This window comes from Melanaphis sacchari, unplaced genomic scaffold (genome assembly GCF_002803265.2).
Source record: "Melanaphis sacchari strain LSU unplaced genomic scaffold, SCAv2.0 Contig27_pilon_pilon, whole genome shotgun sequence".
Lineage (NCBI taxonomy): Eukaryota > Metazoa > Arthropoda > Insecta > Hemiptera > Aphididae > Melanaphis > Melanaphis sacchari.
Window position 1 is genome coordinate 3,723,276 of NW_020271152.1, and position 14,136 is coordinate 3,737,411.

Consider the following 14,136-nt stretch of genomic DNA (forward strand, 5'->3'; position numbering starts at 1 on the left):
CGCACTGTTAGAATATCAGCCAACTCAAAATTCATGAATTTTGAGTTATGAAATACTATTGAAGCAGAGAAAATAAGATCTTATAAAATGCAAGAACGCCACATTCAATAGTACTATTTAGACCAACTATAGAAGAGTGCAAGTATTGAATTATTTAAATGTTAGTTAATTTCAATGCAAGAGCATATTCACTTTATGGCGGATACTTTTTATCTTATCAAATTATCACTGAATGCCAGAAACCGACCCTTATTTCGACTTGCGACGTTCTGATTGAAAACTATGTATCGGTGTGATATGTTGAGCAACACAACGAACGAAGCACATCAATATGAAGTAATCTATATTAAATAATAAGAATAATTTTTGTTTTTTTTTCAGATTGGTTAACTTCATCCATTGATTAAGTCGGTTTTTTGTGGAGATTCATCGATATTTTTTGTTTCTTAACAAAATTCAAGTTATATTAAAATAATAAGTGACATACCTACCAAGAGCCTGACACTTTGTGCTTATTATAGCCATACCAACTGCTGTCACAGTACGTAGAAGCCTACCTATTTACTCTTGTTTATGCTAATTCGAAATAGACTATACATCTATAGTTATAAAGATAGTTAAGAGGACATTAAATCCGTGTAATGTCTTGTCTTGCAAATTTACAAAATAATACATTTTCGTTTTTTTTATTTATTTACTTTTTATTTTTATGTGTTTATGTGCGTAGAACACGTAATTTGTATACCTTTAACGATAAAAATTATGTTTGGATTTAATACCTCTGTTATTTTTTGATATTTTAAGTACCATTTTATTATACTGTATAATATATAATAACTTTGTTGTCCATTGTAGTTTTGAACTCAACTTATGGTATATGAAAAAAATTGAAAAATAATATGGGTGCTGCAAGTAGATACGGTGAAAATAGCGTCTTATCACGTTGTACATCTATGGATATGGATCTGACCAAATGCACGATTGACGTGATGATTTTCAAAAATGTAATTTCTGTTACCGTTGCTTATCTATAACATCATTACAACTACAACAAGGGTTAACTTCTAATAGGGGGGAACCAGGCCACATCATGCACATATTGTGATTTACTTATTTTATCACTAACGAGAAGTATTGCGTGTTGTGTTTTTCAGATGGAAAAAATAGTGAATCGAATGCATGATCCGGTCAAAGGTGTTTTTCTGCGTCGAGATATCACTTTGGACTACACACTTCCATCTGTTTTTACTGGTAAGCGTAACGAGTTTGTCTCTATAATACATGTTATATAAAGCGTAAATTAGACCTTCCCAAATTGTTGATCATGGACAGTTTTAATTTTTTTTTATAATTTTGATTATGAAATAATTATATGGTAATAATACATTTAATAATATATTAAATATTTGGTATTCAGGTATTCTTTATAGATATCTAAACATTTTTTTGTTACTTGTTATTGAAGTGGTACAATAATTAGGTAACTACTCATTTATTTCGATTTTTTTATCTACTACTTATGTAAAAATAAGTTTAAAATAAGGTCATTTTAAACAATCCAAAAATGATATGTTTATGCTTTTGCAAACTTTATAACTAGGGATTGGATTTTTATACAAATGCATATATATATATATAATATATATTGGAATAATGTTTTTGAAATTTGATGAGAATTTTTCCTGATCTAGATCATTTTTATTAAAATAATATTAATTATATTTTGCGTTTTTCAACGAATTCATATATTAAATGCATATTAAGTAATAGTTTTATAGTGCATATTATTATTTACAGCTACATAATATCGATAAAATTACGACCGGTTGTTATTGCCTAATCTAACCTAACTTATATTCAATATAAATATAATATATGATTATAAATCAATTTTTGTTTCATTATTTTATTAATATGGGCTAATATTTTATAAATTGAATATATAAAATGTTAAATATGACGAATATTTTTTATACTTTTAAAACCTTTTTATACCTTTTTTAATACTAAATTTATTAATACCTAATAGTTTTTCTTGAAACGGCTTCTCGACAACGCTTTAAATTTTGCACAAACGTAAAGATAAAACATCTTTATGCCTAGTCACAAAACTAATGGCCCATTCTTTACCAGGCATGTTATTACAGCCAAATCGTTTTACTTTTTTTCCTTGGCGATCTTAGTATCCTTTGACTAAAAGTCTTAGATCATATTGATCAAGAGGAAATCCCCATTCTGCACATAGAAGTATACGATCAATTATAATGTTTTCTTCAGACACAGATAAAGCCGTTTGGCCACATTGTTTTTTTAAATTAGAATTTTTAACATGACGGTAGAGTACAGAATAATGTATGCCATATATTTCCTCAGCTTCCCGATATTTTACCTGTTTACTTTTAATTGCCATAATAGCATTTTTGAGATCATTATGATTTGGTTTCATATACTTTTTGCTTCGAGGATCTAGTTGATAAATTCGTAGCATTTTTACGTTGTTTCTATACACCCCAAAAAAACAATTTTTTAATTATAAATTAATAAAATAAAACTTGTAATAAATAAAAAATGTATACTTACGAATTATAAAATTGAAGAAATCAGCAGACATTAAAAAAAAAAAAAAATAATAATAATCAATCAATCTTATTATACAGAAAAAAATATTTGTGTCATCACGTATTATAACTGATAACAAACTTGTGTCATAAGATCACCGTGTTTTATTTAATATTAAGTATTCTATACTCTTTTGAAGTTATTCATTTAAGTACCTTGTTCCTATATAATATACTCATTGGAATTTAATTTTTTTTATTAATCAAGTATGTCTCTTAAGTATTTTGTGCCTAGGTGTAACTCTGGATTACCCAAATAAAATCAAATATTTAAACAGCAGGGAATAAAACTACCTTCGGTATTTCATCCACTTGAGATAAATATTTCTTATATTAATTAATAATTAATAATTACATTATTATTATATATTATGTATATTCAATGAACAATTCTTATGTATATTTTTTTTTTATTAAAAAAAAAACAATTTATTAAATAATACAAATACAAGTACAAGTACAAGTATACTGAAAACAATTTGGTTTAACTACCATCTTTAAGCTACCTTTCTTAATTTTTTAAAATATTATTTAGATAATTAAAATATGACATATGTCCTAAATAGTCTACAAATTTCTGATCAATACCTTTTTTTTATTATTATAATTGACTTTTTAATCATATCTTGTAGATTCATGTTATTTTTATTCTGATCAAATTTTGAGTGACTTTTTTTAACATTGTGGATATGGAACGTTATTCTATAGTTATGGATGAAATTAACATTACTGGAGTTCCTTCCAAAGTTGGCTGTCTGGAACATCAAAATGAATTAATAAAACATGTTGTTAATTTCTATTTGAATACCAGAATGATATTTCCATGCAAAAGGTATAACGATCAAATATCATATAAGAAAAATACTATTAAAAGATTTAAAAAAAAAATAATATCAAAATTAATATAAATAAAAACTATTTGGTACCTACTTACCTACTTGTAATTGTAAATGTTTTTAAAATTATTAAGATATTATATTAATTAAAAGTACCATATACACATATAATACGTTTAAAGTTACACTATTTAAAATAAAAAAATATTAATTATATTAGGGCATGAAGTCCATAGCTCTTGTAATTCCTAAATATATTAAGAAATAAGAAAAAATAAATGTAAAAATGCATTACATGCCATATAAATTTTAATATTTTTGAGCCCTCATCGGGTAGTCAGCGCTCCCGGTGGTAGTCTCAAGTGGTGTACTTTTTTCGGCCAACTATTATAATGATACAAGATAGGAAGTGTTTACACATCTATATATCCACCTTGATTTTAATTTTATAACAGATTAGGTGTAATGTCGTTTACATTCACTTGAATATGATAAAGAAAAAAGTGTCCTAAACCAATTTTCCTAAAAACAACAAGACCGAATATAACTTTATCACTTTTCGTTTCTATTCACCCCATTTGACGGTACTTATTTTTTACATAAAAACAATAGTGCATATTTAATAATAAATGCATATTTTGAAGATTTTTTGTGCATGTATGATTCCAATCTCTAGTTATAATTGACAAAGTGACGAACAACAACTGCCGTACTCTTTTTGTTTTTAACAGTTTTATTTTTTTTTGAATAAAATATATAAAAGTCATTGTTTAAATGACATGGATAAGTCACCAAATTTTCAATCGTAACTACTCAGTATGTAAAGCCTAAATACTTTATTATGAATTAAGATATAATATGATAATTATGATGTACGTGGTAATGATTTATTTATTTACAGGAGCTGATTTAATAAATTGGATAATATATAATACAGAAATTTCAACCACAGGTATACTTAGAATAATGCGCGACAACTAATAATCACCAAAGAAGCCTTTTATATTATTATTTATTTTTCATATTTCAGAGAATGCGTTGTACATGGCAAATTTATTGTTTTCGTATGGATTTTTTTTTTCTATTGCTCGTCAGCACACAAAGGTGACAAATGACGAGCACTGTTACCGTTTTCAAGTGAGTAAATATTGTAAGAACACGGATTTATATATAAATATAATACCTAGTATATAATGTATATTAACATAGGTAGATATGTTTATTCAATTTTCACATATTTTATAATAAAACAAGATGCATCTGCCAATACTAAAGTAGTGTAATCGGGCTCATAAATGCAAATAATAACAAAAAACCTTATATTAACCAATCAATATAGAATTTATCTGAAATTTGTTACTCTAAACAAAACAAATTTCGTTGGCTAATGATATGTGGTTTGAATTTTGCTGTACCAATTATAAAAAGTAAATTCAGGTAGTCACTTCTTAAAAGTGATTTATTATTTGATTATGTTAGTTTCTATATCGAGACAAAAATTGTTGCTATTTTCATCATATTATGATCTTGTAAAGCTAGAAAATCCTTATTTGAAAGGAATGAAAAAATTGTAATGTATTTTGTTATATTCATTTTTGAAATTCATCTAAATAAAATGTATTTATTTTTAATTCGATAAGGTAAAGATAATTTTTATCAATACATAATAGATTTTTAAAGAGACAAAATGACTTTTCACATAACTACATATCAAAAAAACGAGATAAATAATCATTTTAGAATTCTTGCAGCATTTTAACGAAACAATGTTTTAAGATAATTCTCAGCACAGAAGACAAATAGCTTTTTTATTTTATTCAATAAATAAATCATTTATGTACTTATAATTGAAAAATCGACAACCACTGTTATATATACGTAATTTTGCGTTAGGAATTTTCTAGTATAATACTTGTTCAGTTATTCAACCATGTGCTGTAAATGTCATAACAAATAATAATGTTTATGTTCATATCGAAGTAAATCAGAATCTTTATGATCGTTAATTGAAGATTAGATTTTCTTATTCTTATTAGATTATAATATAGACTATTAGTATAACATAATAAAAACAAGATATTGCATTGTGAACCTATCAATTAAAGTTGAAAATTACACACATTAATTATTAATACTTATCTTTCTATCTAGAAAGTCTTTAAAAAAAAAACAAGTGATGAAGACAAGAAACTTATCTCTACCCACGATGAAGAATTTTTCCGTCAACCAAGATATCCGATCGGAGGCAACAGTTTTGAATTGCTTGATTTAGCTCTTACATATTGTCAGAGAACAAATCAACTAATTTTAAACATGGCTAACATGTCAAACTGCGTGATATCTCAAAACACTAGTATCAAAATGAACAATTTCAAAAACAAAAATAATAATATTACTAATGAAAATAATTATTTCCCGACAAATAATGAAAGCAAACTATCAATTGGTAGTTCTCAATCATTTGAAAAACCTCCTGAAATATTCATCCACAGTGTCAGAAGTGAACAGTTAATCAACAATCTAAGAGAAATTGATGATTCTAACAATTTAAATTTTATAGCTTCGTTTAATCATTTAAAAATACAAACGACTCAACTAGAAACTTACAAGAAGATTATTAGTTACCTGGATGGTTATAATGTATTGTATGGCACGTCATACCAATCGCTTAAGAATACCCAAAAATCATTCAAGGTCATTTTAAGAAATGTTTTAAGAAAAGTGTTTAACATGAAACCCAAAAAAACAAATGTTTCTCTACCATTGTATACTATTGACCTCAAACCATCAGATATAAACGAAGAAATATTTAGTATCGACACTTTTCCAAACATAGATGTTGAGTTTGAAGAACCATACAAAAAAGGTGATGTTGAACAATGTAAAAATTGCCAAGATTTTGGTCATTTATGGCCTGACTGTGTCTTCCCATCACGCTGTGTTAGTTGCGGAAAGAACCACGCTTCATCGGAATGTACCAAACCCAAAAATACTCCAGCCACGTGTGCATTATGCCAAGGTGATCATCCGGCCAACTACAAAGGTTGCCGATTCTATAAGATCTTTCAACATCTACGTCGACAAATTCCAGATGACGTTGTTCAGTTCGCACCTCAAGTTCCAAAACATTTTGCACCTCAAATCTTCCCAAATTCAGCTCCCTGTCCAAAGGTAAATTTTACTTATATTAAATTAACCCGGTTCCTTTTTTCTAAAATGAACATTAGAATACCTTCTAAACCCGTTGCCCACTATTTTACAGTTGTATCCAAACTTTGGTTAGGCGATTTCATTTTCTGCTATTCAATAAAAATATTACGTTAAGTATATGGACCATAATAAACATGCTTAACATTAAAGTCCACTATATTCGATTAATCATCAATTCTACTATCTAAATTTTAAGCGATTAAAAGATTAGCGATAAAATAATAAATTCATCAATAAATAAAATGAAAATAAATTAACAACTTCTTATTTTTAGTCTGCTAGGACGTTAAATTAAAAATATAATGTATTTGTATAAATTCAACTAAATCACTAATATTTACAAAATGGTTTGTTGCTAAAAATTTATAAAACGCACAAATTTTGTATCTAAAGTTTAAGAACGTTATACAAAGTTCCTGATAAACAGTTTATACATGAAAATTAAAAAAAATTATATGCATAATTCTTGTTTACATATTTCAAGTTTAAATTTGGGCACAATTACAATATATGTATAACTGTGAATAACAATATTATCTATTTTGTATTAGATTCAAAATCATTATTCGTAAATACCCAAAGCTTTTACGTATATAATATATTCATATACATTTTATTAAAATATATTTACAATCTGTATACATCGTTTATAATTTATATGATAAGTAAATTTTATAAATGTATGATATAGACATGAAAGCTTGATAAAAGATAGTGCCCAGTGACATGACTTCAATATTTTAAATCATCGCTTAAAGTTAATTATTTAACAGGGCTCTTGGCCAATAGTGTTTTGAACGGTTCGCTACTGCTACCTGCTACCATTCTTCATCGTACAACATGCTTATAAAAATATATTTTTTTTTATTTTAAGACGAAATATACAATCTATATTATAGGAAATAATAAGTATATATATGGTTAGAGACAAATAACATGAGTATACAAAAAATAAAAAATGAATAAAGAAACCACTCAATAATAACACTTTAATGTTGATTTTAAAAGTTGTGAAATTAGTATTTATTTACATGTTTTTTAATATAAAAAAAATATTAATTTATAATTGTCTATTGTTGCAACGAAACCTATAAAGATGTGTAGACGCGTGTAATACTTGTCACCCGCATCTATTACACTTTTTTATTGTTATTTGCCAAATGCTGCTTAAATGTAAGGTTTTCTTGCGCTCGTTGCCGAATCGATGACTCGTTTACTTGTTAGTCGTATCCGTTCGTCCGTTCGATTTTGTGTTTTGTATTAGGTATACGTATACCAATAAACCATATAGGTACCATATACCCGATGCATAATTTAAAAATGTTGGTACATATAAAGGCGGGATCCCACTGTGCGAGGCGTGGTAATGCACTGATGAATCGGTGTTGGTCGGCGCGGCTTTCGTGTCTAATCGGAAATTTTCGGTTTTGGTACCCAAGTCGAGTATATATCGTTCCTATACTTAACGAATCCGCCCTCCACGTCAGAGTGGGTTACAGGTCCGCCCCTGGGTGTGGTATTGCACAATGCATAGTAATGCGGTGTGGTGTCGATGTTGCTTGATGCGATTCGTGTAAGTGCGGCGGGGCTCTCGTTTCTATCCGGATATTTCAGTTTCTGATACCTGAGTCAAAGGAATTCATTTTTATGCTTACCAAATCCATCCTCCACGTTCCTACGGACTGAGCAGCCACCACTAGGCCATGCAATCCTGGTACTCACCTCGCGGTTTTTATAGTGTTGTACGCTTGTAGTTACGTAATATTTTATTTTATGTTATAAAGTCTTTAGTCTATTATGATACCTTATTAAAACAACAATAGATAATTTTTAATTTGGATAATATTATGACTTCACTCGTGCAACAACTTCAGTTTGATCTCAGCCGCACCGCGGATTTTGTACAAGAAAACCGCGTTTGGGCTATTAGGGTCTTATGATATGATATCGTGGTGTTTCATCGACCGCTCAATAACACAATATAATATGAGAAAATTGTAAACGGGAGGAACCGATAGGGATATCACACTCTATACTACATAAACTATGTTAAAATACAAAATCAAACTTCAATTCGTTTAAAATTTGTATAATCAGATATATCGGTAACTGGACTATACATTTATCTGTAAAATTAAAATTGAATCAAAACAAAATCATCGATATTTTAATAATATTATTATTGCATTGTAAATATAATAGAAATAATTAATAAACGTATTCGCCAAAGTCCATAAATATTATTAGTTTATAATCAGCATTCAGCAGTCACGAATTATTTAATGATAACTGTCTCTAGTTGTGTAACCTCCACATGGTGGCGCCAAACCTGTGTATAAAAGGTGGGAAACCGCACTCATTGTTTGAATAGGAGGGTGTTAGGTAAATTTGAGTGTTATGATTTGAAAATAATATTGTTCATCAGAATTTTATTTACACTTCTTTTAAGTGTATTATATATGCATATTATTATTCTACCTTATACTCTTCTAAAATCAACTATCTAATTATTAATTGTAGCCGATATTTGCATAATAGTTTGTACATAAATAAATTATCTTTTGTACGACGTAGTTTCTCAATTCCTCGAGACCGGCGTCCATCTATGAGTATAATACCATAACTTATTTTTAATAACTATTATTGATAATAAATTGAGTATTTGTGCTTAAAAAGGTTGAATTGTAGGAGGGGGTGAAGCCCTTAACGGCTCTGCTTATATTGCTTGGAGGACGGGTATAGGTATTTTTTGGATTCTATAGCCTCACCAAATAAAATTTAGTTTGGCGCTCCTGCCTTAACACCTCACTATAAATTGATAATTGATATAGAGAAAATTACTTTCCCGACTATTTCGCTACACGCTATACTATTTTTAGGTATACAATGTTAATATTAACAAAACAGCCTCCATTAGATCATAAATTCTGATACTTAAGTCGTGGTTTATATAATGTCGTACGCTTGTAGACGTTGTAGATACATAATTTATATTATATTACTAGCTGCATCCACACGACGTCGTCCACTAGGAGAATTGCAAGTCAAATATCCTTTAAATTTTCATAATAATATGTATTGAATAAAAAATAATTTTTATTCTAATGCCAATAGAAAAATTTAAACTTATTGCTAATTTTTATTTTGTAATAGATTTAATGTATGGAGCAAAACATATAAATTATGTCAATAATCTAAAGATTTAAACGATTTATTTGTAAATTATAATGTTGACTTCTTTCGTATTAAGGGCAAAAATATAGGTATTGATTTAATTTTAACATCACGCAAGAAAGGGCAACGCACAGTTGACCGTGTGAAAAACATCACTTAGGTCAATTTCAGCAATGTTAAGTGTAAATTGTAACGTTCCAGGGCTTTATTGATAGTCTTTCCAAATGTTAATTTAATTAAAAATAGAATACGTTTAAATTTAAAAAGTAGATGTGAGGGTATTATTGGTTAGATGTGACCACTTAAAGAAATAAATGTTAATAAGTAATAAGTAGAAAAAAAAATGTAAAAAATGGATATCTGATTACTGGGATTCGAATTCGAGACTCTTTCTGTCATATTGTATTGAAGTGCCACTACGCCAGAAAATTTTTGTTACGCGTCCACAAAATAACGGCTATTTAAATAAAGATATACCCTACGTCTTTGTAGTACAAATCTGATCGTGTCGTAGAAATGTTATAAACGAAGTTATTCGAATAAATAATACGCGTACATTTTCCTCGGGTAATTGTCTATCCAATAGTGAAAATCGCATCAAAATCCATCCGGCCGTTTCGGAGTAAATCTCTAATAGAAAAAAAAACGACTTCATTTTATACTATGTATCGAAAAGTCTGATCGAGCGGTCGAAGAAGAAACATCACGGTTCATATTATGGGACCCCGGTAGTCTAAACGCGGTTTGGTTGTATAAAATCCGCGGTGCGGTAGAGATCAAAATGCAGTTGTTGCGTCAGTGAAGTCATAGTATAATACAAATTACAAATTATATATTGTTATTTTAATAAGCTGTTATAGTTGACTATTTATAATATAAAATATTACGTGACTACGAGCGTACGACATTATATAAACCGCGACGCAAGTACCAGGATAGCATGACCTAGTGGTTGCAATCGAGCCGTGTATCATAACATGTATTGTGGGACGTCGTTTAACATTGTTATTGTACACCATATTGCTAAGGACAGGGCGTGATTTTTATTGTACTGCCTATTAATGGAATGAAAGAAACTATATTATGAACACAATAATTGAATACGTCGGTTGTAAATGTTCACGATTGTACCGCCCATTCGAAATACAAAGGACTCGTTACATTATAGGCTGAGCGATGTATGGCATAAATATGTCGACATTTATTTTCTATATGTATTAGGTATAGTCTCGTACGTAGAACATAACGGCACGCGTGGAACTCTTTTTTATCGGAATCGCAATGAACACGTATAATACTCAATAGGTAGGCACTTATCGTACTTATTTTGTAACCGTGTAACAGGAATTCAGGGTTATAATTTGAAAAAAATGCAAGGTATACTTGTATTTACCTATGATTTATTAAGAATACATCGTGGACTGGTTCTTATTTTTCTGCAGTGCAGGTCAGAAATTATTAGATTAATCACTATATTCTATTTCACCGTTGCAACACATTTACTTGTTTGAAGTATAAATTTATAAGCATAAAATTATAAATAATTTGGTAATACTAGAATTTTTTTCACAGGAACAAATATGACAAAAACGATTTTAGATTTTTTTTGTATAAATATGCTTTGATTTTTAACTCTTTTGATGGTTTTTAATAGTAAATTGAATCTACGGGTAATTTAAATTTTAAAAAGGTCAAAATTGAGAATTCAAAGCATTTTTCAAAAAATAAATCTAATGATACTTAGAATACCTATATTTGATCTATTTTATAATGTATTTGGAGATTACGATGGTATTGGACGTTTATCGCTGTTTAAAATAATAGTTACGATAGTCGATAATACAAAAAATATGAACTAATATTTAAGTTTTTACTGGCCCCCGATTCCTCGAATATCATTGAATTCAAATGTAATACGTCCCTTTATAATTACAGTGACCCACTTTAATATTAACTGTACCTATAATACAATATTACCATTTGTCTACCTCATTTTTTTTTTTTTTTTTTAAACAATTTTAATTTGTATAAAAGTATTTAAAATTGATACTAAATGTTTTGTATTTATCAGGTGAAAATCTTTTAGCGAATAATGACAAAAATGGATTTTAAATATCATAGTATTAAGTACAATAAACAGAGTTCTAATAAAACTTGATTGATTAAAAATATAAATCTGCGTAAATACTTAATGTCTTATATTATTTTAAAAAATCAACCAGTATCCAAAATGATAAAATATTAATTTAAAAATATTATACTTAATATTTCTGTGGTATAAAAATGTGAAATTGGTGTTTATATGCTATAGTCTCTTTGAATTGAGTACAAACAGAATAATGTAATAAATTTAAATTACTAATATAATTTATTATTAATTTAGGAGCTTCACTTTGTTTAGATCTCCTCTATAAACTTTTTCTTTTATTATTATTGTTTTGTATATTTACTTACTAACTTTTTAATATGATTTTAATAATCTTTAAATAATTTAAAAAAAATTTAGAGGTGTTTCAACTTAAATATTCATATATACTCATAAGTTACTATTATGACTGATTTAGTTCTACATTTAACAATACTATTGTGTTAATTAAATACTGAGTTACTTTAAAATATAACCAAACTATCATAATAGGAATTTTTTTTTTTATATCCTACTTAAGAAATGTATACTCAAATAAATAATAAATTTGGAAAATATACATTTTTATAAGATTGTATTGCATGGAAACAGGTCAGATAGATTTAGAACAGAGTAACTTCTAAATAATTAGTATTTATACTAATAATACAAATCACAAAAACAATAACTATTAAAATTAATTTTATCTATAAACAATTAAGCAATTAGATACTAAATAGACTTATCTATTTTACTTTCCCATAGTATAAAAATCATATTGTTTTCATTTTTCTTTGTTACAGTCTTCTAATTTTTGGATGTCTGAGATACCCCAACCTGGAGATTATCAGTATGGTGAGTTATAAAAATTGTATAATTTAATGGGTACCTATTTGCCTATATTAGTGGTATACCTACTCATAAAATAATAGATTTCTTGGGTATACAGACGTATCGTTTTGATGTTATATATAGTTAGTGCCTTCTCTAATCACTATTATTTTGAGTAATTTTTAATAAAATGCAACACCTGCCTCAATAACTCAGTAAAAATGAATATTAAGTAAATGTTAACATATAATAGATGGTTAATAATATATTAGTTATTATACTTGTACATTTAATCAATGTATATTTTTTTATAAAAAAAATGTCTAGTAATTAATAAATAATTAATAATTTTTAAATAAAATATTTGTAATTATTATAGTTTCAAGTTTCAAAATTATATTGATAGATAATTATAAAAAATATTATTATTATTATTGTGTAATATTGTTGTAAAATAAAAAGTATACCTATTATTTTTTTTAATTTGTCAATATTGCCATTAAAATGCAATGTGTGATTCCTCTTAGAAATCACAATTTAAACAAAACTTATTAATGGTTGAGACAATAAAATAGACCATTAAACTCTTTATAATGCTGTATACTGTTATAATTAAAATAGCCAAAACATTATCAAAATACAAAAATATTTAGTGGAGACAAACATAATAAATTAATGATTTACAATTTATTTAAATGATAAATTCATGTTATGGTTAATTATTGGTCATACGGAGCGATAAATTTATTGAGGGGCTCAAGCCTAGATTATTAAGAAAATATTATTAATAACTTTCTATTTGCTAAAATACCTGTATTTGTTTTTAAAAACAAAAATAAATTTTAAAAATAAAAACCATTCAGTGTTCAGTGTATTGCAGTTAATTATATATCAATATAAATATGAACAAATAAACTACAATTTATTGATGTATTGCAGAGTATTTCAACATTACTACAAATACAAAAATAAACAGTAAAATAAAAATAACTTATGTAAAAGAAATAACTAACTGTTTTTAAATAATATTATACATTTGTAATTTAAAAAGATTCCAATTTGATCATGATAAATAAAATTTAAAAATAAATATAAAGTAGTAATGGACATAAATTACTTTAAAATGTTAAATAGTTAATTGAATTCTTCTTGATACATTTGGCAAAGTCTTCAAGAATCTGTTTTGATTCAATTGATGTCTTTACTAATTCATTTTCTATTGTATTATTGCCAAATTGCTAAATCTATTTTGAATCATGTGGTCTTAACCAATTTTAACAGTTCTCACATGGCGAAGACCAGTCCCATAAGCTGAGCCTGTACCGTATGCAGTGCCATAAAT

At 27.2% G+C, this 14,136-nt stretch overlaps 1 protein-coding gene across 1 annotated transcript in view; it reads left to right on the forward strand.

The window, feature by feature from the left end:
• Positions 1-436: 436 nt before the first annotated feature.
• Positions 437-14,136, forward strand: part of LOC112595539 — a 19,799-nt gene continuing 6,099 nt past the window's right edge. Inside the window, exons 1-7 of the mRNA XM_025340784.1 lie at positions 437-541; positions 856-1,004; positions 1,155-1,251; positions 4,356-4,406; positions 4,485-4,591; positions 5,606-6,625; positions 12,767-12,818. Of these exons, the coding sequence (XP_025196569.1) occupies positions 900-1,004; positions 1,155-1,251; positions 4,356-4,406; positions 4,485-4,591; positions 5,606-6,625; positions 12,767-12,818 (1,432 nt within the window). The 5' untranslated portion in view covers positions 437-541; positions 856-899. The remainder of the gene's footprint in view (positions 542-855; positions 1,005-1,154; positions 1,252-4,355; positions 4,407-4,484; positions 4,592-5,605; positions 6,626-12,766; positions 12,819-14,136) is intronic.